This window comes from Balaenoptera physalus (assembly GCF_965194825.1).
Source record: "Balaenoptera physalus genome assembly, chromosome: 16".
NCBI classification, from domain to species: domain Eukaryota; kingdom Metazoa; phylum Chordata; class Mammalia; order Artiodactyla; family Balaenopteridae; genus Balaenoptera; species Balaenoptera physalus.
The window spans coordinates 69,519,831-69,546,136 of NC_138898.1; the positions used below are offsets into that span (position 1 = coordinate 69,519,831).

Consider the following 26,306-nt stretch of genomic DNA (forward strand, 5'->3'; position numbering starts at 1 on the left):
GCCTCAACCCTTAAATAACTGTTTCTTTTAGCTCCCTCCTTTGGAATGGGAACGGAGCAGGGTGGCTGGAGGAGCAGGGCACCCGGCACAAAGTGGGTCCCTCTTTAATGAGCCATAACAATAGGCACTTTTCGCAGGGCCACCTGGTAACAAACTCATAAATAGAATAAATAAATGGTCTTCCAGGTTGTTCTGAGCAGAATTTTAATTTCCGCCGAGAGAGGCTCTTCACTTTGTTTGATAATGGACTTAATGTCTTCACCGGAAGGCAGTGCCTATAGAGCCAGGAGGAAGACACCAGACCTGGGGAGTCCAGGCCTGCCTGTGCTCTAGGGGGTGAGGTCAAGGGTAGGCTTAGCTCAGTTTCTTATTTTTGTACTGTGATTAAGTTTACAAAACATAAAATTTACCATTGTAACCATTTCTGAGTGTACAGTTCAGTGGCTTTAAGTACATTCACAACCGTCACCACCATCCATTTCCAGAACTTTTTCATCATCCCAAAGAGAATGAAACTCTGTACCCATTAAATAATACCTCTGTTCCCGCCTTCCCATTCTACTTTATCTCTCTGAATTTGACCACTCTGACTACCTCATACCAGTGGAGTTAGACAGTGTTTGTCCTTTTGTCTGACCTATTTCATTTAGCATAACATTTTCAAGGTTCGTTCATATTTATAGCACATGTCAGAATTTCCTTCCTTTTTAAGGCTGAGTAATACTCCTTTGTATGTATGTACCATGTTTTGATTATCTGTTCTTTGATGGACACTTGGGTTGTTTCCACCTTTTGGCTCTTGTGAATAATGCTTCTGTGAGCATTCGTGTACAAGTATCTGTTTGAGTCCCTGCTTTCATTTCTTTGCGGTATACACCTAGAAGTGGAATTGCTGGCAGATGGTAATTCTGTGTTTAACTTGAGGAACAACCAAGCTATTTTCCACAGCAACTGCACCAGTTTAGATTCCCACCAGCAGTACACAGAGATTCCAGTTTCTTTACATCTTTGCCAGTACTTGTTATTTACTTTTTTTTCATAGTGGCCATTCTCATGGGTGTGAGATGATATCTCATGGTGGTTTTTCTTTTTTAATAAATTTATTTATTTTATTTATTTATTTTTGGCTGCGTTGAGTCTTCGTTGCTGCACGCAGGCTTTCTCTAGTTGCGGTGAGCGAGGGGGGCTACTCTTTGTTGCAGTGCGCGGGCTTCTCATTGCGGTGGCTTCTCTTGTTGCAGAGCACGGGCTCTAGGTGTGTGGGCTTCAGTACTTGTGGCACGAGAGCTCAGTAGTTGTGGCGCATGGGTTTAGTTTCTCCGCGGCCTGTGGGATCTTCCCAGACCGGGGCTGGAACCTGTGTCCCCTGCATTGGCAGGCGGATTCTTAACCACTGCACCACCAGGGAAGACCCTCTCATGGTGGTTTTGATTTGCATTTCTCTCATGATGAATGATGTTGAGCATCTTTTCATATGCTTGATGTCCATTTGTGTATTTTCTTTGGAGAAATGTCTATTCAGGGTAACCTTTAGTCAGGCTACTTGTTTTTTTCATTGTTGTAGCATTTCTTTGTGTATTCTGGATATAAACCCCTAATCATATCTGTCATTTGTAGACTTGTGTTTCTTTTAAACAACACAAATCTGATTGTGTTGCTCAGTGCTGGTGATGGCCTTTGAACTCTGCTCAGCTCAGTCTTTTACCATCCCTGGGCTACTCTCACCTGGCCACTCAGCTTTTGAGCTTTGTTCATCATCTGGGCATGGAAATAATTTTACCTTCCCCATAGGAGTGCTTGAGGACTGAGACTGTTAATTACCTTAAGACAGGGCCTAGGAGTTCCTCTGGTTTCCATGAATAGTGCCATTTACTACTGTCTGTAGGCCAAGACAGAAGACCCTGCAGCTTCTGACTCTTTCTGGGAGGTTTATTTACCAGAGCCCCTGTATCAAGACAAGGTCAGCTGCTTCGTGTCCCCCTTAGAGCAGAGCATACGACAGGCTCCCAGCAGATAGGTATTAATTCGTGTGATCACGTTGGGCTCATCACCACACTTATGTTGTCAACTCTTGCCCCCTCTGTTTTCCCATGCGTGCCCACAATGCCCGGGAGAGTGCCGGTTCACAGTTGGCGCTTAATAACTTTGCTTAGGTGAATGTGGTACGGGTGTGAGTTCAGGGTCCTGGGAGGGAAGCTCCTGGAGCAGAGGTAACTTTATGTAGTAAACCCTGATATCAGTGTCTCTCCATACGGTGGTTTTTTCTTTTGAAGAAGGAAGAGAAGGCACTACCCCACTCTCCAGCTTCAGTCGCAGACTCTTCTCATTAAGGGCCAGCCTCTGTTTCGGGCTGTGGGCGTTTGTTGTTGCACCTGCTCCTCTGCTGTGCTGGAGGGGCTTCTGGTTTTAACTCAGGGCGCTGCAGACCAGAGCACTGTTCTGGGTGCATCACTGCAAGCCGTTGCAGAGTGGAAGTGTATTTGAACCATGTAAACATTTGATCTTGTCGGGTAGTTTAAAATTTCGTTTGTCAGGTCAGTGTTCTCTCTGTTTTGACCCTGAGGCTCTTTCTCATGGTTAGTACTTTGGCAGTTCTAGAAAGAACTCTCCTCCTCCCTCTCCATCTACGCTCCCACCAACACACTAGTTCCTCCCCCCACCGGCTGTGTCCTCCTGTTGCTCCCTCTCTCTCACCTCCCCCTTTCTCTCCATCCCTCCTTTCTCCCTCCTCCCCTTCCTTCCTCCCTCTCACCCTTGGAGGTCTTCTTGTTTTATAGTCTATTTCATATTTCTTAAAGTGTCTTCATTTTCCAAATGATTCTCTGGAACTGTCACCTAATCAGAAGTTTTTAAAGCCGTGTGTGTATGTGTGTGTGTGTGTGTGTGTGTGTGTGTGTGTATGCACACGCACATTCCTTCAGGCATTTCCATTGTTGTTTCTTTAACAAATACAGTGTGCGTTAGAGTAGATTCAGACCAACCAGCGCTTAAGCCTGGGCTCCGCCACCACGGCTGGACCCTCCCGCAAACACAGGCCCTGTGGTAGGACCGGGCACTTCTCGTTCCACACCTCGTTTCCCACCTGTGAAGTGGGCTGCGGACAGCACTTTCCTCCTGTGGTGAACCGGAGGGTTCACTGAACCAGTTCAGGTGAAGCCTTCAGTACAGGCAACTGTGACTTCTATGCCCTCTGTAACAGTTTGCCACGTGCTTTTTTCACATATTATCTGAAGTCAGTTTGAGGTTCTCTGAGCCAAATCGCTCAAAGGAAGCGGGGGAAGAGGAGAGCTGGGAGGCGGCAGCAGCCTCTCAAGAGAACGTTCCAACGAGTCGATCACGGTGCAGAAACCCTCTTCCAGGACCCGCCAGCTGTCTTGAGCCCTCAGTGTGGCCTGACTTCCGGGCCGTGTGAAGAAGAAAGCAGACCCTGAATTTTTCAGCATTCTCATACATGGACTTTTCTTCTGTCTTGCAGCTGATGCCTTTTTCAAAGCCGCTATAAGCCTCGTTCCAGAAGTTCCAAAGATGATTAATATTGATGGAAAGATGCGGCCCTCAGAATCATTCCTCCTGGAATTCCTCTGCAATTTCTTTTCTACTTTATTAATAGTTCCGGTACGTTTCCCCAGAAGACCTGTAGGTGATGTCTTTCTTTGACCTGTTTTACATACATTCTTAGTCCTCAAAGTGCAGGGATGTTCTGTCTATACCTGTATTGGTTTTCTAGTCAGGTGTTTGAATTTTTCAATGTGTTTTCTATTCATTCTGTGTCCAGGGTATATAGTCTAGGCTCTCTATATTGCCAAGGGGGTATCACTTAGTGGTGAGGGCTCAGGCCTCCGGACCAAGACACCTAGGGTAGAATCCCAGCTCCCCTTCCTTCCAGCTCTGTAGTTTCAGGTGATTGTGTAACACTACCAGGATGCAGTTTACTCATTTACAAAATGGAAATAATAAGAGTATCTACATCTCTAGGTTGTTGTGAGGATTAGGTGAGCAAATGTACGTATGTGGTTAGAACAGTGCCTTAGCGCATAGTAAACACTTAAAAAGGTAATGGTGTTGTTATTTTGATGGCAAGTGCCAGAAACCGCAACAAGATAGTAAAAGTCAAAGGGGATATTGTTGGAAGATGCTGGGGTTTCTCGTGGAATATAGGAGATGAGAAGTCAGGCTGGAAGGAATCAAGGCCACTCCCAGGATCCAGCATTAGGACCTTCACCCTAGTTGGAGTTCTTAACCTGGGGTCCACCTACCCCAGGGTTTCTGGCAGGGCAACCATGAATTTAGATGAGAAAAAAAAGGTTTTTTGTTTTTGTTTTTGTTTTTTTTACAAACCTCAGTGAAATTTAGCCTTTTGCTTCATTATGAATCACAGGCAATGAGCCACAGTACCAGTTGCAGTAGCTGGGACTTTGTCACAAAAATAATTAACAATATGTTTATATCACATTTCAGGTGTGAAAGTTATTTCAGAAGATCGTCTACATGTTTCCTTCCTTTAAAAGTGCAGTAGTTATTAGGCCCATCATTACTTCACCAAGAAGTAATAGATTACAATATAACAAATACATTGAAAAAATATTTTGACAACTATATTTTAGCATAATTGATTGCCTTTGTAGTCTTACATATTTTATTTTCTGCATTAAAAATAGTACTCTGAGTTGTGCATAGGCGTCACCAGGTTGTAACAAGGTCCAGGCACAAAACGGGTCGGCTCCTGATGAAGCCGGATGCACATAGGAATCGGGGATGCTTTTTAAAATACAGAGTCTTGCTTTGTCCCATCCCCGCCTCCCCACCGAGAGTCTCACTCAGTAGGTGGGATTGGCCCCTGAACCAGCATTTTTGAAAGCTCCCTCATCAAGTCAGGTGTAGGTGGTCCTAGGACCACACTTTAAGAAATGTCCCTCTGGACTCAGGCCGTGAAAGCAGCCCAGCTCCCATGGGTACGGGGTTCCTTTCTGGGGTGATGAAAATGTTCTAAAATTGACTGTGGTGATGTTGCACAATTCTGTGAATATACAAACAACCTATGAATTGTGCATTTTAAGTGGGTGAATTGTTGGGTGTATGAATTATATCTTAGTGAAGCTGAGAGAACAAAAAGTGAGTTGCTCCGAAGTTTCCAAGTTCAGATCCCAAGTTCTTTGGAGAGGGGCTGGGATATTCAGGAGGCGGGCTTGGTGCTTGATTTCAGTGTTTTCAGATCTCCTTCTTAGTACTCTATAATCAGTTTCTCTCTTTTTTGGATATTCTAGTTATTTGTCAGGTGACAAAATCAGGGTTTCTAATGAGGAGTTGATCAATGTCATTGTTCATTAACTGGGATGCATTTTCCTTCTGCGTATGGGGTTTTCTCTGTTAAGAACCACTGGCGCCTTGAAGAAAAGCCTTGTGCTTGGAGTTAGAAACTTGTGTTCGGTCCTGACCCGATGACTCAATAGCCTCACGGCCTTGAGAAAGTTTTGTAACTTTCAGAGCCTCAGTTGTCACCTTTCTAAAATGTCATCCAAATGCACACCTAGCAGGGCTGCTGCGAGGATTGACTGAAATGACAGCTATGAAAGTGCTTTGTGAACCAGAAGCTTGGCCCCTGGGGTCACTGATGACCAGTGGGTGGAATCCAGCCCGGAGACATACTTGTTGGCCACATCATGATGGAAAACATTTGGAACTAATTACCCACATTTAAAAATTGGTGGATCACAGGAAACCCCAGATATTTAGTTCCTTGTGAAAAATCAGGTCCAGCCATGTGAGGCCCGCATTCCCCGCCTGGCCAGTTGGCCCAGCTGGAGAGCAGCTGTCCTTCCTGGGGGGCGTGTGCACTCTCTCCAGGTCCCTGGGTGCCTCTGGGTCCATTAAATCCTTTTCTGTTGCCTACCGTTCCCTTAGGCATTCAGGGGAACCCCCCTGCCAGACTTTATTGGTTCCTGGTATCAGCGCTCAGGCTTTTGCCAGGATTTACTAAAGATGATGAGATGGAGAATAGCCACAGTTCTTGACTTCTTACCAGGTGCCCTGTGCAGTGCTAACTCCCTTCGCCAACATTCAGTCTCTAGGAAAATGCCCCCAAGCCTTGCAGGGTAGGAGTCATTGTACCTTTTCCACTTAAGGAAACCTGGAGCCCGAGAGAGGCTTGCCTGGGGTCGCGCCGCTGTTGAGGAGCAGAGCTGGGAGGTCTGTGCTGCCGCAGAGCCTGTCCTGCACGATCTGCCTGAAACGTTTGCAGGGGGCTTTATTAGCTCAAGGTTGTCGAGACTTAACAACCCTACGTCCCTCCTGTGGAATGCAGCATAGTAACTACTGGCCGGCTCTCCGGGTGCAGTGAGATGCTGAGCCTGAAGGGCCAAGGCTGGGCGCTAACCGAGCTCAGAAGCCAGAGGACGGGCCACACGCGAGCCCCGCCCGCTGTGAGTAGGTTTAGCAGGAGATGACATCCACGTCCCACCTTTACCTGGTTCACATTTTTACCTTTCATGTCTCAGCTTTTTTTATTTCTGTGTTTTAAATTTAATTTTACTGTTGTAAGGACATTTAACATATCTATCCTCTTAACACATTTTTAAGTGGACAGTACAGCTTTGTTGACTCAAGGCACAATATTGTACAGCAGATCCCTACAGCTTATTCATCTTGCTTAATTGAAACTTGAAGCTCATCGATTAGTGACTCCCCATTTCCTCCTCTTCCCAGCCCTTGAATTCCACGCTTTCATTCTATGAACATGACTATTCTAGATGCCCTATATAAGTGGAATCATACAGTATTTGTCTTTCTGTGACTGGCTTATTTCACTCAGCATAATACCCTCAAGGTTCATCCAAGGTTATGATAGCATTTCTTTTTTTTTTTTTTAAGGCTGAATAGTATTCCATTATATGTGTATACCACATTTTCTTTATCCATTTATCTGTCAATGAACATTTAGGTTGTTTCCACATCTTGGCTGTTGTGATAGTGCTACAGTGAACATGAGAGCACTAGTATCTCTTTGAGATCCTGATTTCAATTATTTTGGATAAATACCCAGAGGAGGGATTGCTGGATCATATAGTAGTTCCATTTTTAATTCTTTGAGGTACCTGCATACAGTTTTCTATAGTGGCTGCACCATTTTGCATTCCCACCCGCAGAGCACAAGACTTTTAAAGAATGGGTTTGGAAAGCTTTGATTCATTTTATTTGTTTAGAAAAAAATTGAAGCCATTTTAGACCAAATAAAATACCTGGCCCACTCTATTCATACTTATAAATGCAGAAGTAAACAATTCCCCCAGGACAGCCCTCTCTCCTCAGCAAGCAGCACCACCTTTGGAGCATTTTGAAGCGTTCCTCTTTGGCGCTAGTAGCAGTCAGCCTCTTGGTAGACTGCAGCACAGTCTTCTCCATGTTATTGAACTAATGCATTTCTTTTAACAACATTTGGTAGGATAAGAAAAGTAGAATTAATTGAACAAGTTCAGTGTTACCACTTCAGACGCCTGATTTTGATTCAATTGAAATTTGTAGGCAATGGAAATGTTTCCCATCAGTTTCCTGGCACTAATCACCAGGACACAGCAGGGAAATGTCTTTTCTCCGTCTTATTTTTGAGAAAACGTCCAGCCATCAGCATAACATGGTATCCAGGTGCTAAGATTCATTCATTCCATCTACCCCGCAAATATTTGTTGATCTGGGGATGGGGGAGTGAACGTGAGAAATGTGTGCTCCCACTCAAGGAGACAGATGCTAATAAGCAAATAAGTACTTAACTACGATTGTATAAGGTGTCATAAAGAACTACAGGGACCTCTGAGAGCCTCAGATTTGAAGGGAAGTGGGTCAGGGAAATTCCCTGAGAATGTGTTACCTGAGCCGAGATCCAGAGGAAGACTAGTAGGTCCCTAAGTGTGGGGCGGTGGAGGGGGGGGGGAGGGGAGGGTGTTCCCAGCAGAGGGAGCAGTGTGGGTAAGGCCTTGAGGTGGGAAGGGCCACCCAGCAGCACCGGAGGAAGAGAGCCACGGTGACCAGCGAGGTGATGCGAGACTAGAGGGGCACCAGGGTCTCGAGCCGGCAAGATGGGCAGGGGCTGGCTGCAGCAAGGCCGGGGAGCTCTGCAGACTCTCCGCTGGCCTCGCGTCTCCATGGTGATCTGTCTCCTGCCCTCCACCCCCGCCGTGTCCTCCCAGTGCCCCTCTTTCCTTTCTTGCCCTTCCTCCCAGTCCCCTTGTGTTCTGGCTCCTCTTCTAAAGGACTTGAATATTTATTTAACACACTTACATACCTTTTACAGTGAGCCAGCCAGCAGTTCACAAATACTCACTGCGAACAAACCTGTTATTATCCTCGTCTCACAGAAGCAGACCCTGGCACAGAGAGGTGAAGTGACTCACCCAGGGTCACCAGCTAGTAAGTGGCCAAGACGATTCAAAGCCAGGGTGTGTGTACTCGGCGCTGTCTTCGCTGCCTCTCAGGTCTCCTGGGAAGTTAGTCCTTTCCAGGGTATTCCTTCTCTCAAGCAGTGACATTTAATAGAAGGATTCCCGCAGACCAAGGAGCCAGAGGGATATTCTGAGTGGTGGAAGGCAGGCCCCCTTTCCGTGCAGCAGAGAGAGAGAGAGACGTTTGAGTCCCTCCCAGGCGCCCCTTGGGAGCCGCCTCCTGAGCATTTGTGTGCTGCCGGGCAGCCTTGGCAGAGACCCCAGGGGAAACCTTTTCCCCTCGGATTGCCAACTGAATTGGGATCTTTTTTTCTTCTTTAAAAAAAAAAAAAAAATATGTGTTTGCCTTTCTTTAGTTGCTGGCACTGGTACAATTTCTTTTGAAAATGTTACAACCACTGAAGCGTGGCTATCATGTGGAAAATGTTTTCCTTGTAGAGAAGGTTGGAAATAATCTCTTCGTCTCTTCGGTTTAAAGCTAGCAGAAACGGCTGGCTACAAACCTTCACGTCTCCGTTACCCCTTCTTCCACCTTTCTGAAGGTGTGTTGAATGCTCTCTCACAATAGTTATGGCAATTTGTATTGAAATTAAGTTACTGGAACATTCAGATTGTCGTCTCTTTCCAGGGCAGATCCTGAAATAGAATATATTTTGAACATCCACATAGCAGAACGAAATAGCCTAGTTAGAAACAGCTGTTAGCAAAGAAAGGCAGTAGTAAGCTGCCATCTGAGACTGACTCTCGCAATGGAAGGCGGACCATGGCACAGGCAATTTTGCTGCATATAGTTTGAGGTACTCAGATTTTGGAGTGTCATGTGTCTTCTTTTGTGCCGACGCCATAACAGCAATTCCTGTAGATGTTAACAGCTGTACAAATCATCTCCCACTCCACCCTCATTCTTACCCATTGGAAGTATTACTGCTGTGTATCCACACATTGGATAACGTAGCTGTTAACTCCCGCCCACCTCGGTTATCACACTTCTACTCCATGCCTGAGTTCAAGATAGCCGACTACGTGTATGCCTTCCCCCAACTAGCCAGCTCCATAAAGTCTAGTTCATCCCTAATTCATCTGTAGAGAGGCAGTATAAATAGAGTATTAGCAGTTAGGAATGTCCACTCTGGAGCCAGACTCCCGGGGCTCAAATCCTGGTTCCCCCCATGCACCAGCAGTGTAGCTCATTTCCCATCTGTGAAATGGGGGGGAGAGGAGGTCATAAAAGTATCTTCCCGGAACGTAGAAAAGCTATGGTAGCTACAATAGCTACCATAAAAGTTAGCTGTTGTGTTTGTAGCCACCTCAGTGCCTGGCACATAGAAGGTGCTCGAAAAATGTTATCCATTCAACATTATTTACCTACCAAGTGTCTGCTCTGTGCCCAGCACTGTCCCAGGAAGCAGAGACAGGGATGGGGCACCATTTGCAATCCTGGGCAGTCCTGGCAGTGTATTACTGGCAAACAGAACAGATAAAGTACCTGCCATCCTGGAGGTTATAGGCTAGGATGAAAAAAAAGATGAACCAAGAGGTGTTTGGGTAGTTAGGAATAAATAAGATCGCTTCCGATGCTGAGCACTGCTCTGAAAAAATGAGATGGATGACTTGACGTGAAGAGAGACTAAGAGAGACGGGCGGGGCTCTGGATGGCCGATCAGGGCAGGAGCTGACATGTCAGATGAGATCTGGAGGCTGTCAAGGAGCCAGTGTGGCCAAGTCTTGCAGGTGAATATTCCAGTCACGGGAACAGCAGGGCTGGGAGGCCGGACCCCCTTGGCATATGAGCTGCCCTCCGGAGCATCCTGTGCCCTTCAGTCTGGTCTGTGTGGGAGACTGGCCTCTGGGGATCGCGTCACCGGGGCTTCCTTCCTTCTGGCTTCCAGCTGGTTCAGCCAACGCGAGTACTGACGTGGACTGCAGGGCAGGAGGAGAGCGAGGCTGGGGTATTTATCCCCCAACTGTCACTGGGCCGTGTTTGGCGATGGCTTTGTTCTTCCATCCAGGGCTGCAGCTGCTGCTGGGTGGTCGCCTCCAACTGCAAAAACTCGCTCCCCACCGCGTGCTTTCAGCCCGAGGATGGTAACAGTTTCCCTCTGTTGCCAGGCCCTGGGTGCCTCATCTTTCCTCGCTAGTTCTCTTCATTCTGATAACCTTTCATTAAACCATCCTCGTTTAACCCTTGTGAGCGTGTCCTCTGTGTCCTGCCAGGACCCTGAGCGGTCCAGCTGGTCCCAGGAGCCGTAAAGGTGGCACTGGACTGAGTGAGGGGCAAGATGGGCCAGCTGGGTCAGCGGGGCGATGGCAGCAGGAGCTGGGGGAGGAGGAGTCTTCAGAGAGCATTCAGCAGGGGAGCCACTGCATTGCATATTCCTTTTTGGAACTGAATTGAAGCTGCTGACTTTTTTGCATCCCAGCACTGATTCAGTTTAGCATCTGAGAAACACTGTTATAAGCTCTGTGACTGACTGTTGGGTTTTTCCTCTCCCAAGAGAGGATCCTCAATTTAGCAGTTAATGTTGCTGAAAACCCTGAAGAGTGAGGCTGTGTTTAAAGTTGGTGCCTTTGGTGGTGACAGTGATCATTTGGGGGTTTACCTGAGGTAGGTGGCTTCTGCTGTGCCGTCTGCAACGAGACCTGCAATCTAGCTTCTGTAGTTGGAAGAACAGGGCTTTTTACTGTTATGGACATAAGAGCAAGGCTGTAATTTTGGAAACAGACCATTAAACTGACAGGTAATTTTGCTTTCTTTCCTCAGACCCAGAGCTCTCAAAGCTTGTCTCCCCAGACTGGAGCGTGTTGTTTAGTGGAGTTAACAACGTTTTGTCACTTTTCTCTCTATTGTTTAACCATAGCTGGCACTTTAATTTCTCTACAGCTGCTAAAGGGAGGGACCTGGGTTTCTGTCTTGATTTTTTTTTCCTCCTGCTTCACGTCTAGGATTATTTATCCTTTTTCTGGTCCTCCACTAGGATCATCCTGAACACGGGGTCCTGTTTCTTGTTCGAGAGCTGCTCAACGTGATCCAGGACTACACCTGGGAGGACAACAGTGATGAGAAAATCCGCATCTACACCTGTGTCCTGCACCTGCTGTCCGCCATGAGCCAGGAGACCTACCTCTACCACGTAGACAAAGGTAGCTGGGTCCCTCCACCAGACTGCACTGTGTTTGAACTTCTGAACAGCAAGTGCAGGGTTTTCACTTTCTCTTTTATTTAATTCCCTTGTGTTTTACCTACCATGAACTTCTACTCCAGGGTCTTGATAAATTTGCCCAGTGTAAGAATTACCTGGGGAGCTCTTAAGAATACAGGTTCCTGGGCCCCATCTGTCTCGTCTAAATTAGAATCCCCAGAAAGAGGCCTGAGAATTTGTATCTTTAACAAGCATCCAAGATCATTTTGACAAACAGACGAGTTCAGAGAAGCACTCTTTTGGATCAGTGATGTCTTGGGTGTGCCACAGAATAACCTAGAATGGTGATTACATATGCACATGCATGACCTTCATCCCAGGCTTGTTCCTTACCAGTTTCACGTGGGTCCTGACCTGGACCCTTAGAGCAGGTGCTTGGAAGAAGGAGACGGCCTTGCTCCCCGACATGCAACCAGCCGTCTTGAACTTGCTCCTACAGGTTTGGGAGCTGCCTCCTCATGACATGGGACAGTCCCAGTTCCAGACCTCTGCCCACTGAGCCCAGGCATCTTCCTGCTTGTCAGAGCCTCAGTTCCGATTTTTGGTTTCCAAAAGAATGGCTCTATTGTTAAAAGCGATTTGGCCAGTAAATGAATACTTCAGGGTTTAAGCAACTGTCTCTACACTTGGATATTTTAGGGAACAAATTTGCAGTGCTAAGGATGGCCTCCCGTTATAACTCTCAGAGGCTTCCTCTGGCTGGGATTTGGGGGCTGAGGTTACGTAAAGGTGTAACTCGGGGAGGTTGGTTAATGTCAATGATGATAAGTCCCGCGATCTGAGCTCCTACTGCGTGCTGGGTGCGGCGCCGGACTCCACGGGCCTCCTTCTCCTTTCATCCTGACAGCATTATGAGGAGGATGGGCATCTGTGTCCCCATTTCACACACAAGCAAGGGGAGACACCGAAAGACAACATGGTTTTACCAACCACGTGGTTTCCAGGGCTCAGGGCCAGTTAGTGCTCCGAGTGGAATTCACTGTGGTACATGCATTATGCTGCCTCCTTGATTACAAAGTAACAATATTTTGATTAAAGTATATCATAGTACACACATACAATAAACCATAAAGCTCAGCAGATTATCACAAGGTGAACACACCCAGTAGCCACCACCCAGATAGAGGAATCAAATATTACTAGCTCCCCAGAAGTCCCCTGTATGCCCCCGTCCACTCAGCACCACCACTTTCCTCTCTAAAGGTACACTGCTCTCCTGACTTCTAACATTACAGATTAGTTTGCCAAGTTTTGACCTTTCCGTGAATGGACTCATTTAGCAAGCATCCTTTGGCGTCTGGCTTCTTTCACTCAGTGTTACGTCTGTGAGATTCTTCTGTGTTGTGTGTAGCTGTTGTTCGTCCTTTTGCATTGCTGCATAGTATTCCATCGTATGAATATACCAGAATTTCTTCATTCCCCTGTGGATGCAGTTCTGAGCTGTTGTGAAGAGTGCTGCTGTGAACATTCCTGAATATATAACTCTTGGGGTTCATGTCTGTCAGGTATATGCCTGGGGTGGAAATGCTGGCTGGTGGGATTTGCTTATGTTCAGCTCTGGTAGGTACTGTCTCACAGTTTTCCAAAATAGTTATACCAGTTTACACTCCCACCAGGCATGAATGAGATTTCCATTTTTTCCCTTGATACGGTGAGTCTTGTTCATTTGGGCTCTTCTGATGAGTGTAATTTGCATTTCTCTGATGGCTAATGAGGGTGAGCTTTTCCTGTATTTGTTGGCATTTTTATTTCCTCTCTTGTGAAGGGCACACGGAGGGCTCAGAACAAGAGAGAAACTTTTGAGGACCAGATGCTGCCGTGGAAGTGGGTCTGTAAACCCGGGCCCTATGAGAGGAGCAAGCCCTCTCCTCGCTCTTCCCTTCCTTAAACAGATTCACTGAATCCCCTGTCTACACAGCACAGCAGGGCACACTGTAGGAGCCAGAGCGCCAGCACGGGGAGCGTGGCTGTGTTTGACAGGTGGAGTCTAGTTTTCTAGCTTTTAGAGATGAAAACAGAAGGGTGGGTTTTTGCTGCCTTCTTGGCCCAGCTGTTTACTCTGAGTGCACAATTGTGACCTGACAGTTGTCTTCGTAGCAGAGAGTCCCGGGGCCCTGGGAGGCTTTGCAGGGGTGGAGGCTCCATTTTCCCATCTCTTTCTTAGTTGAGGCAGCTCTTTAGACAGCGCTGACAAAGGTTCGAACTTTTGAAAAACTGGGGTCAGATTTTTTTTTTGCATTTACGAAGGATGCCCTGGCTGTTTTCTTTCCAGATGAATAAGAAGAGAATGTTCTGAAATGACCTGGAGCCATAACTCCAGTGCTGTCATGCGGGCGTGCGAGATAGTGTGCTTGCTGTGGAAAGGCAGGTCACTTCTGACACTGAATGTCTATTTATTTAACATGCAGATGTCTAGTTGGAAGAGTACAACTCTGGGGCCCGTGGGAAGTCGGCACAGCCCCTTCACTCCTCCACGTCACCTGCCAGGCCCTTGAAGCATTTGGGGTTGTGACCCCAGGGCCAGACAGATGCAAGGTCCTGGGCTATTTTTAGTAGCCATTTGCCAGGGATCTCATTTCTCCCCGTTGTGAGCGCCAGTCTGGACTCTCAGGCCTGCTTTATACTCTGGCCAGGCCAAATTACTTCTGACTGTCAACTTCGCCCTTCCCTCCCTCCCTCTGTCACCACCAAGTGTTAGCATGGAAACACTTTTCCCCACTCCTGACCCCGTTTTTCACTTTCTCTGTGAATTTTCCACCTTCAGGGTTCAGCCTAGATCTCACTGATTCTATGATTCCATCCCAAGCCTAGATTTTAGGATCCTGGGACCCCCAGGCCGCCCTCTCCTGACATGCAGCCCATGCGGTTGTGATTGCCCGCTTGCTCGTCTGCACCTCCTGTGTGCTGTGAGGGCAGGACCAGGTCAGCCCGTTCCCCACCCACCGGGTCTCCGGGTCCTGGAACCTGGCGCAGAGCAGGCCCTCACCTAGTCCGTGCTCTGCGTGTGTGAGCAGCCTGCTCTGAACACACCTCTGACCCCTCTGGGCGGGATGCTTGCAGCTTGGGTGGTTGGCCACAGGTGGTCCTAGACCTTCTCGCTTCTCCCCTGCTGCTGGGCTAATCCGAATGAGTAGGTTACTCCAGTGCAGAGTAAGACTGGGAATTTATGCCAGGAGCTAGCCTAGTCCTCAGCAGCAGGTGTGAGAAATTCCTTTACCAGCTGCATTTTGCCACCCTGCAAAATCACATGGTGGCGAATGGCTGAATCAAATTCTTTCTCTTCTTACAAGAATAACCGCCGTCTTCCATGTCATGGACAGCAGTTGAAACACAGCAGCCAGAGCCAGAGCCGTCTCAGAAATCCTGGGACGGATGCCTGCAGCCCAGGGCAATTCACTACCAACCTGTGTCATAGGAACAACTACAAAGCCAGCAGCCGACCCAGGAGAGCACTCCCAGAACATTCCCCACGAAGGGGCAGTTCAGAACCGGAGTAGAGGTTTCATGCGGACAGAGAAGCTGGGGAGCGAGGAGACCAGCTGTCCTGCGTGTTCTCAGGCAGAATGTCTGCAACCTGCTTACAAATGGTTCAGCCAAAAAAATGACGTATATATCTGTGTGTACGTGAGAGTGTGGACAGAGCAAGCAAGAGAGCTTCACAGAAGTGGCAAAACGGCATCAATTGGTGATGCTGGGTGAGAGAGAGGCAGCGCTTCAGTGTACTGTTATTCCCGCTGTTCTACAGCCTTGACATTTGTTTCAGTAAAAAGCTGGGGATAAAAGAAGGAGGAGTTATTCTTTTTTTTTTTTTCCATTTAGAAACTCAGTAGTAATTTATTTGGAAAAAGATAAGCAAAGAATGGCTCATTAAAAAATACATTTCATAGTGTCATTCTTCCTCCTTCATACTTTTCCCAAATGCCTAATTGGGAGTTAAATATAAATGTAAGAATTTTAAAAGAATATTATGTACAATTTTATTGAAGTAGAAGAAGGAGTTATTCTTGAAATAGCAACTAGAAATGTACATGAAGCATCCCTGAAATTATTTTATCAATCAGTTAATTACTATATGCTTAAACCTGTACCATTCCCCAAGATTCAAGACAGATTACAGGAAATATATAAAATAATAAAATATAATTTTTTAATTGAAAAAATTGGTTCTTAGGAAGTTATAAATTAGGAGATATATGGCTATATATGTCTGTGTGTGGTATATAGATATACTGGTTTGTCACTTTACTAATAGTATATTATAAATATCTTTCAATAATAGTATATTGTAGCAATAGTATAGTGTAGTACATGGTAGTTAACAACTATAGATCATATACTTTTATTGTCTTCATAGTATTTTATTTAATGCTCATGCCCCAGAGCATTTAATCAAAACTCTTGGTAGATATTTCCATTGCTTCTCCTCTCACCATTATACACAACATTTATAATGAACATACGTTGAACATTGTCCTCTGTGATGAAACAATATCACATATATGCATCTTTGTGCAACTGGGGGATGATTTTCTTAGGATAAATCCCTTGGAGTGGGTTTTCCCAAGTCAAAGATCTGACCTTTTTCTGTACTAAGACTTTTTTTAACTATTTTTAAATGTACAATTCAGTTTTATCAAGTATAGTTGCAGTGTTGTGCAACCATCACCATTATCCATTTCCAAATTTTTTTCATCCTCCCAAACAAACTCTGTACCCAATGAACAATAACTTCCCCCTTCCCCCCTCCCCCCAGCCTCTGGTGACCTCTATTTTACTTTCTGTCTTTATGAATTTGCCTCTTCTAGGTACCTCATATAAGTGGAGTCATACAATAGTTGTCCTTTTTTTAAAAAAATTTATTTTATTTATTTATTTTTGGCTGCGTTGGGTCTTCGTTGCTGCACGCGGGCTTTCTCTAGTTGCAGCAGTGAGCGGGGGCTACTCTTCGTTGCGGTGCTCGGGCTTCTCATTGCGGTGGCTTCTCTTGTTGTGGAGCACAGGCTCTAGGCGCGCAGGCTCAGTAGTTGTGGCTCGCGGGCTCTAGAGCGCAGGCTCAGTAGTTGTGGCGCACGGGCTTAGTTGCTCCACGGCATGTGGGATCTTCCCTGACCAGGGATCGAACCCGTGTCCCCTGCATTGGCAGGCGGATTCTTAACCACTGTGCCACAAGGGAAGCCCTAGTTGTCCTTTTGTGTCCGGCACATTTCTCTTATCATAATGCTTTCAAGGTTCATCCATGTTGTAACATGTAGTAGAATTTCATTCCTTTTTGTGATTGAATAATATGCCACTGTTTAGATAAACCACTAAACCACATTTTGCTTATCTATTGATCTGTCAGTGGATACTTGGGTTGTTTCCACCTTTTGGCTCTTGTGAATAATGCTGCTGTGAACATTCATGTACGTGTATCTGTTTGAGCCTCTGCTTTCAAGTCCTTTGAGCAGTGGAGTTGCTGGATCCTGGAGTTGCTTTTCCACAGCAGCTGTGCCATTTTACATCCCCACCAGCGATGCACGAGGCTTCCAGTTTCTCCACATCTTCATCAATACTTCTTATTTTCCTCTTTGTTGTTGTTGTTTTTAAATAACAGCATCCTAATGGGTGTGAAGTGGTACTGGACATTTCTTAAGGCTTTTCTTACTGATTTCCAAGCTATGGTACTCCCACCAACAGTTTGCCCAGGCCTACATCAAAACCAGGTATTCTTTCTCACCTTTGTTAATCTGATAGGTGATATTTTATTTTTTTATTTTTTTGAAATTCACGTTCTTTTATTTATTTATTTATTTATGACTGTGTTGAGTCTTTGTTTCTGTGCGAGGGCTTTCTCTAGTTGCGGCAAGTGGGGACCACTCTTCATCGCGGTGCGCGGGCCTCTCACCATCGCGGCCTCTCTTGTTGCGGAGCACAGGCTCCAGACGCGCAGGCTCAGTAATTGTGGCTCACGGGCGCAGTTGCTCCGTGGCATGTGGGATCTTCCCAGACCAGGGCTCAAACCCGTGTCCCCTGCATCGGCAGGCAGATTCTCAACCACTGCGCCACCAGGGAAGCCCGGTGATGTTTTATTAAAAGTTCTTCTGTGGTTTTAGTTTTCTGTTCTTTGATCACTAGTAAAATTGAACTTTTTTTTCCCCTAAAATTGTAGGCCATTTAGATGTATTTCTGATACACTGATGTATTTGCCAATTTTCCTATAAATGACCGTAAGAGGGGTCACTTTCTTAAAAGCTCAGAAGCCATCCCTGCACATTGTACCTTGGCTTTTCTCGTCTTCATGGCCAATGCCTGTTTAACATGATCCCCTGGTTCTGTAGCTCGTTGCCAGCAGTCCAGGGAATAGTTCTGTGCAGGCCCTGACAGACGGCTGGGGACTTTGACCATAATGGGGCTATGCACTGTGGCTCTGACTCTCAGCCTCACCCATCTGCAAGCTAAACGAGTGCCCCGTGTCCCTCGCTTGTGGTGTCACCTCTTGTTTGCATCACACAACTTCATGGGCTTTGCTGTGATCTCATATGTATCGCCCCTTTTTGACCGTATATGCCTAGGAGACAGGATCCTAGGGATGGTGATGGGCTGGGCCGAGAAGATCACAGCAAACCACATTCCCCCAGATGAGCTAAGCTGAACCGGTTTATTGACAACGTCTCTAAACCATGAACTGGATTAGCACTGTGTGTACATGGCCGTATAAGGCCAGCCACGCCCCGCCAAGGCACCTGCACGGCCTCTGCTTTATCAGATGTTGCTGCATCTGGGACAGTGGCCCAAATTTTAGGCCTCCACCAGATCAGAAACATCTAAGAGCTGCCACTGCACTTTTCCTCTCCTCGACCACTTAGCGCTGAGGGTGCTCCAACGGTTTTGCGCTGCACTGAGCGCCGTCGTTCACACCTGGAATAACTACGCTCAGTCACGTACAAGTCGGCAGTTGGGAGTTGGGGTGAAAGCAGTTAAAAAAGGATCTGGCGAGAAAAGGCATGGAGGGAAAGAATCGACTCTGCAAGGCAGAGGTTGTGGTTCCCTCACAGACGGTAAGACTTTGCAGCAGCCTGGCCCTGACCCCTCACCGCACCCCCCCTAAACAAAAAAGAAGGAGAACCACTGAAGTGTCCGCAGGAGGGACCAACCAAAAGCATTCTGGTCCATCACACAATGGACTACTGCTCAGCTAGTACAAGCAAAGCAGCACATCCATATATGCTGATATGGAAATAGCTCCAGGAATCATTAAGTGAAAAAAAACCAAGTGCAAAACGGCACCCGGTAGAGTCCCTCTCCTTCCTTACCCAGAGGTCATGCTTTGTGCGAAGGTCGATAGGAAGGAGGGATAGAGGGAGGTCGAACTCAGGCTGTTCTTGCAGCTGCTCTTTCTCTAGACAGTGGCTGTCACAGGAGATGCCCAAGGAGAGAGGGGACTTGAGTGAAAGGATTCAGGTTCGCGAGAAGACGCAGAGAACCTCCTGTTCCATCTGCAGAAGTTTTGAGGCGGAGTGATAGGGCAGGGGCTGGGGGCGGTGCGTAACTGCTTAGGCTTTGACGGGCGCCTCCCAGTTTGGGATCCTGGCTGGGACAGTGTCCCCATCTGTCCTCTCTCGCACATGCTGGTTACGAGGACTCCGCAGTAACACCTGTGCAGCGCTGCGCCCAGTGCCCGGCGCACCGGTGCTCGGTGCTGACAGCCATTCTGATGGTCACTGTGATGCCTTCTGTCCCCCTCCATGCCTGGGCCGGAGGGGACAGACTTTGGAGTGTGAGCTCTCTGGCTTAGACTGGAAGGCCAGGTGTTTTCTCCATGATTCCCAAGGCCCCAAGCCCGTGGGAAATTCTGGCTGTTTCCATTTGCCCTGCTGTGATTTCCTGCCACGTGCTGACACCACGGCTGCCTCTCCCTGGCCTTGGGCTTGGGAACGTCTCACTGCTCTGGTTTCTTCCATCAGTTGACTCCAATGACAGCCTGTACGGGGGAGACTCCAAGTTTCTGGCTGAGAACAACAAGCTGTGCGAGACGGTGATGGCTCAGATCCTGGAGCATCTGAAAACCCTGGCCAAGGACGAGGTAGGGGCCCCTGCCGCCCCCATCCCCGCCGCTTGCCCTGAAAGCACGAGTTCCCAGGGTGCTTGGACAGTGGTTCGTCCAGAGAGTAATGCGCCTGTGTGAAGACTGTTCATCGATGGCCCCGGGGCCTTTGCTCCTGCCATTTTCTCTGCCTGCACTGCGCCTCCCCAGGGTTCCCTTGGCCACCCCTGTCATCATTCGGGTCTCAGCTCAAGTACCTCCTCAGAGTGGCCTTCCCTGAACCCTGTGTCAAGTAGCCACTACACTCCTGCGTCCCTGTGAACTGTCCCTGTGACGCTCGGGCATTCTCCGAAATGCTCTGTGTGTTCACTTCTCAGTCGCCTGCCTCCCCCACCAGAATGTAAGCTCCGTGTGGCCGGGACCTCGAGACGTGGGTCTCGGAGACCTGCCTGTGCCTGAGACAGGGTCTCTGGGATCCATCTGTCACTCACCCCGGCATCCTCACCTCAAACCTGGCGTACAGTGGGCGCTCAGTCAGCACACGTTGAGTGAGTAACAGCCTGCACTTTCCACACCTTGGCTCTGTGAGGCCCACAACAACCCTGTGATGTAGGTGCTGCGTTCATTCTCCTTGGACAGAAAAGAAAACCGAGGCTCAGAGAGGTTTCCAGAGCCCCTGGTTTCCTCTGGTTGTGACAGACAGGTTCCCACCCAGATCCCCAGGCGTGAATCCGTAGCCACTGCATCACGCTCCTCGGTCAAGGCCTCGCCACTTACCTTTCAACAAGTGGCGCACGGTTGTTGTGCAGCCGTGATAGCAGGCTGTGCTTGCCCAGCCTTTTCCTTTTGTTTTTGCCGCACCCCACAGCTTGCAGGATCTTAGTTCCCCGACCAGGGATTGAACCCGGGCCCTTGGCAGTGAAAGCTCGGAGTCCTAACCATTGGACAGCCAGGAAATTCCCATCCCAGCCTTTCTTTTTTTTTTTTTTTTTTTAATTAATTAATTTATTTATTATTTTTTTTGGCTGTGTTGGGTCTTCGTTTCTGTGCGAGGGCTTTCTCTAGTTGTGGCAAGCGGGGGCCACTCTTCATCGCGGTGCACGGGCCTCTCACTATCGCGCATCCCAGCCTTTCTTATACGTAAGTGTAGCGTGGAGAACTTTGCGTGTGTGGTTTCATCTAATTCTCACAACAGTCCCATGAGTGGGAACAGCTGTTATCCCTTTACACTTTCCAGATGAGGAAACTGAATCCTAGAGTGGTAGCTATGGAATGTAGTCAAGGCAATCTTCTAGAACCCATGCTCTGATCCACAGAATATATTCCTTTATCAGATGTTGCATCGTTACCTTTTCAGAGCAGTTTTTCCCATATTCTCCATATAGATAGATGGTTGACTGATTTCAAAATAATTTCCAAATTATAGTACAATCTAAATAACTACCTGGTACCCTTCCCCAGTTACTCCATTTTTGCAGCTTCAGCTCAAACATGTGGGTGACAGATGGATTCCAGAAGCTCTGTCTCAGGCTTGGTGGACATTGTGTTAAGGCTGATTCCTGCTGTGTAATCAGGGTGGGGATGTTGGCAGTGACTCTGGAGTCAAAGCCAGTGCCTGACCTTTCTCCACGTCTTTCCCCTGGGGCAGCTCATGTCAGGCTTCTGCCTCCATGTCTGCCCCCACCACCCCACGCCAGTCTTGCTCTTCGCTACTCCAAACAAACTGACAGCTCATTCCTGATCTCATGTTGGCAGATTCCTGTTTTCTCTCACTGCCACTCACCCCCCACCCCCTCCAATTCCCTTTCCCAAACCCAGGACAGATTTCGGGCTGCAGGGTTCCCAGCGGCTTTCCAGCCCTCCCCTTCCTGCCCACACACTTCCCCAGCTCCCTCCTTCCCAAACCTCAAGTCTCACGTTTTTAGTATTTGCTTCTCTACCCTCACACCACTAAATCCTTTGAAGACAAAATAAGATCAAGCTGGACTTAATTTAATTCTTACTCACTTCCAGGACTGTACAGAATGCCACCATTGCCCTTCCCCCCTTCCCCACCCCACCACAGAAACCATGAGACTATTCTATAGCTGTGGGTGTGTGCGCGCGTGCACACACACAGACACACACACACACACAACAGACATGTATGTCCCGCGTTCCCATTCTCCCCAGGGTATTCAAGCAGGTCCTGGAGAGAGTGGGATTTTTTCCAGACTCCATTCCCCAGTGGCCACTGCCGAGGTCAGGGGCACTGCACACAGGGCCAGCCTTAAGGTTAGCAGGCCAAAGGGCAGATGGAAAACACAGAACCACTGGCGCCGTGGGGGCCCCAAGTGCCTCCCAGCACCCTCTCTAGGGAGGGAGGATTGTGGGTGGGTCCCACTGACCCTGGGGCCCCCTGGGTGCAGGGCTGTAGAATGCTGGGGAGTTAATGCTTGGAGGGCACTGGCTGTCAGTGGAGGGGGCAGCATCAGAACCCCAATTTCTTCAGGAACTGGTTTATCAAACCAGTTAGTATTAGAAGAGGTAACTCCCCTCCTCCAACTGAAAGGCCTTTTTCGAAAGCCTGTAAACTTCGTCTCTGCGGTAGGCAGCTTTCAGGAGAGAGCCCTCATTACGCTGCAGGAGAAATGGAGTCCTTCACCTTCACTTGCACTGGTCACTCCCCTGCTGTGAAGGATTCTTAGCACCTTCCCTGATCCCTACAGCCAAGGGCTCTGGCTCTAGCTTCTTGCCAGAGCAGGGCTGTGTGTTTGACATGTCGTGCCCAAGAAACGTGTGCCTCTGGGCTTGAAAATGCATTTCTTCACTATGACACGATAGGCTGGGTCTAATCAGAGGTGACTGCTGACAGCATAAACGACCACAGTCTAGGACCTCCAGGCTCACAACAAAAATAGAGCCCAGAACCATATAATTTGGAACTATTTTAACACTTGTCTCTTTCTCTTGGGGGAGGAGGCGTTGACTGTGATAACGACTCTGAAATAATTCTGAAAGAATAGCACGGCTGGAAAGTTTCTGAAGTACATTTCAACTCACATAAATACCAGGGACTCTCACTGAAAATGCCTGCCCATATATGCACATTTATTAGAAAAAATATGGGCGGACTGAGCTAAGATGGAACGTGTCATCCTTCATTTTAACAACACGCTGTGAGCTTCGGCACAGGCCGCCCTGGGAGGGGAGGCCTCTAGAGCCCGGAGCGGCAGGAGCGCTCAGCCCTCTCTCCAGCTGCCGCGGAACCAGGCTGGGCGCTGTGAAAGCCCGACGCTGGTGCCCGAGCTGAGCGTCTCCTCTCTCAGCGCTGGTATCAGCCCCGCTTCCAAAACTGTCCTCTACATGAGTGTGAAGGAGCCAGCCCTGCCCTAGGCACGAGCTTTATGAAGCTGTTTGTTTGGGTGTGGTGAGGCTGGGAACCATGTCAGAGGGTTACAACTTCCTGCAAATGGCAGTTCCCCTAGGAAAAGAAACAAAAGCAGCTCTTTTCTATTTAAAACCTCTGTAGGGAGACGAGGGGCTCGAGGCCCTGGTTTGGTCTCTCATAACGTGTTCACAGGTTCCTGGGTCTCTGCACGTCGGCCGCCTGCCCGCTCATCCCCAGACCCGTCTCTAATGATCTCATTTTTAATGGGCTGTGCATTGAAAACACAGGCGAACTGGGCTTTTAGGGTAAAATGCTTGAGAAGATACAGAATAGAGAAATAACCAGGAAGATACTGTCTTACTTGTTTGACTTTTTAAAATTCTCCCTTGCTTCAAAGAAATGCAGTTAAAGGGCATCTCTTGGGAGACTCTTCTAGTTGGATTTGAGAGTTTTCTATTAGCTGGGTCCTCTAGGTCTGAGCAGAAACCAGGGCCCTCCTGTTCCCCAGGCATCAGATGAGAGCCAATTTAAAAGGCGAGCAGGATGGGCTGGAACCCACTGGATGGTCTCTGCCCCGGTTCCCGACTGGGGCAGAGCTCACTGTCTGATTAAACAAAGGAACCCAAAGCGGGCAGTTGCCAGCCCATTAATGAGTCTACCAGCCTTCCCTCCTTGTGCCTGCAGGCTTGGGACCCGACAGCGTGACCCCGCTCCTTGACAGCAGTGCTGTTCGGTCGGCTCAGCTGCTGCTGTGACGGTCACCTGGTCCAGGCCGTTGTCCAGGCAGGCTCAATTTAGGGGGCTTGAGTCTCTTCACTGTCGTCACTCGGCCACCCTCACCCAACTGCATTCTTAGCTGCTCCTTGGCAGTTTCATTGCGTTGTTTTTTTCTCCACTAGAAGACTTTAAATCCTCACTTGGGAGAGGGCGGCAGGGGCGGGTGACAAAGTTGGCTCAGCAGTTAGCGTAGTCTGCTGCTCTGTGGGCTCCACACAGGGGAGGATGCATGGACAGATGGACGGTTAGTAGGTTGTTTGAAAAAGCAGGAAAAAAATATGTATTGGTCTAAATCACATCAAATCGTTCCCATTTCCCTGGATAAAACTGTGTAGCTGCACTGGGCAACTCTGTCAGCTTCTTCAGAATCTGGATCCCTAATGTGACGTTAACCGTGGGTCTGTGGGAACATCTTATAAACTGGGGCGGGACAGGGGAGGGTGTGGGTACCAGCACAGGCTCCAGAACTGGACGACTGGAGCCCAGACCCTCACTCCGCACTTGCTGGCTGTGGGCCTTGAGCAAGTTCCTGAAGCTTTCTGCCCTCGTCAGCAAAACGGGAGTGTACTGGTTTCCTATTACAGCTTTAAGTCACCACAAACTTAAAACAACCCCCATTTACTATCTCATCAGTTTGGTAAGTCAGAAGTTGGTGTTGGCTGGGCCAGTTTCTCTGCTCCTGGTTGCACAAAGCCAAAATCAAGGTGCTGACTGGCTGGGCTCTTACCAGGAGGCACTGGGAAAAATCCACCTCCCAGCTTATGTGAGTTGGCCACTTCAGTTCCATATGGTGTAGGACTGAGGTCCTGTTTCCTTGCTGGCTGTTGGCTGAGGGTTGTTCTCAGCTTCTAGAAGCCGCCTGCACTTCTTAGCTCTTGGCCCCCTTCTACCATCTTGAAAGCCAGCAGTGGTGGGTCGTGTCCTTCTCATGCTTCAGATCTTTCTGGTCTCCCCTTCTGCGTCATCTTTCCTTTGCTTTCCTCTTCTGCTACTTGTCTCTGACTCTAGCCTGAAAAATTTCTCTGCTTTTTAGGGCTCAAGTGATTAGATTGGGCCCACCCAGATAATCCAGGATTATCTCCCTAAGGTCCATAACCTTAATCATACCTGCAAAGTCCCTTCACAGTAGCACCTAGATTAGTGTTTGGATAACCAGGAGTTGGGATCCAGCTCTAGAATCCTGCCTACCTACAGAGAGTTGTTGTGAAGATTAAACAAGGTGAGCTGTGTAAAGCACAGAGCTCATACCTGTCACAGTGTAAGGACCCCATACCCACTAGCTGCCAAGGAGCAAAGCAGACGCTCAAGGCTCCTGGCAGCACTGATGTCTGCAGCGCCAGCCAAGAGCACCCAGCAAGGTTCCGGGCGCCAGCTCTCCAGGACCCACACAGACGTGTGATCTGACCTGGTCCCCTGCTCAGGCCCACCTGCTGACTTGGGCCTTCCCAGGTGCCTTTGTTTACCTTTGGGAGCTGGTATCTTTTCTCCTGGGCCTGTTGCATTTTGGAGATTTAGTTTCCCTTTTGTCTTTACCATTCAAAGCTGGGGGTTCAGGTTTGGTCTACTCTGACATTTTGGTTAGACTTTCCTTGTTTGAGAGTACCTTTCACATCAGATCACTGAGCAAAAGAGGAATGATCTGGTGTGAAGAATACCTAATGGTTCTTATAAAAGCTGGGCAAGGGCACCAGGCACTGGGGAGCATTATTCATGGGGAGCTGTCTTTGGTCTTTATTACCAGCACCCAGAGGGTGGGAATACTGCCTGAAACTTTGGGTGGCTTGAGGACACGTCTGTAAGAGACGTATCTTACCGTTCAGTTTACTCCTGTACTTGCGTTACGCAAGACGGCCTATCACTGCTGGGGTGACCCGGGGAGGTTAAGCGGCTCGCCCTCCAGAAGATCTGTGGTAGAGCTGGCCTTGGAACCCCAGGCAGCGTCAACGCTGGGCCGGGCCTGAGCCCCAGTGCCAGATAGTAACCTCTCTTTTCTATATCAGGCCCTAAAGCGCCAGAGCTCGTTGGGCCTTTCCTTCTTTAACAGCATCTTGGCCCACGGGGACCTGCGCAACAACAGGCTCAACCAGCTGTCCGTCAACCTGTGGCACCTGGCACAGAGGCACGGCTGTGCGGACACCAGGACCATGGTGAGGCGAGGCGAGGGGAGGCGAGGGGAGGGGAGGGGAGGGGTGGGGAGGGGTGGGGGGAGTGGGGGCCCTCACAACGCCCGCCAAGCACGGCTGTCCTGGCCAGGCACAAGTGGCCTCAACACAACATCAGGGCCTGGACATCAAACAGCCCCCGTCTTCCCTTCCAGAAAGGTGCCAGGCCCTACAAAGTACAGACGGCTCTCCGTATCTGCAAGTTTGGCATCCTCAGATTCAACCAACCACAGATCAAAAATATTCAGGGGGAAAAGAAATTCCAGAAACTTCCAAGAAGCAAAACCTGAATTTGCCACCTATCGGCAACTATTTACATAGCATTTACTTTGTATTAGGTGT

At 48.3% G+C, this 26,306-nt stretch overlaps 2 protein-coding genes and 1 long non-coding RNA gene across 6 annotated transcripts in view; 1 reads left to right on the forward strand and 2 right to left on the reverse strand.

Moving 5' to 3' along the window:
• The window catches only part of VPS35L (VPS35 endosomal protein sorting factor like), a 119,840-nt gene that overhangs the window by 92,617 nt on the left and 917 nt on the right, over positions 1 to 26,306 (forward strand). For 2 of the 4 annotated variants that reach the window (XM_082430979.1, XM_082430977.1), the window contains exons 27-30: positions 3,476 to 3,615; positions 11,408 to 11,573; positions 19,576 to 19,694; positions 25,803 to 25,949. In XM_082430979.1, coding sequence (XP_082287105.1) covers positions 3,476 to 3,615; positions 11,408 to 11,573; positions 19,576 to 19,694; positions 25,803 to 25,949 — 572 coding nt within the window. Of the gene's footprint in view, positions 1 to 3,475; positions 3,616 to 11,407; positions 11,574 to 14,922; positions 15,403 to 19,575; positions 19,695 to 25,802; positions 25,950 to 26,306 lie in introns of those variants that run through there. The other 2 variants (XM_082430978.1, XR_014254981.1) reach the window with 2 other exon arrangements.
• Positions 1 to 26,306, reverse strand: part of LOC309645695 — a 331,483-nt gene that overhangs the window by 23,998 nt on the left and 281,179 nt on the right. The window lies entirely within an intron of this gene.
• KNOP1 (lysine rich nucleolar protein 1) overlaps positions 4,614 to 26,306 on the reverse strand; it is a gene marked incomplete at its 5' end in the record, with an annotated part of 41,045 nt that continues 19,352 nt past the window's right edge. Inside the window, 2 exons of the transcript XR_014254985.1 lie at positions 4,614 to 6,223; positions 8,385 to 9,068. The remainder of the gene's footprint in view (positions 6,224 to 8,384; positions 9,069 to 26,306) is intronic.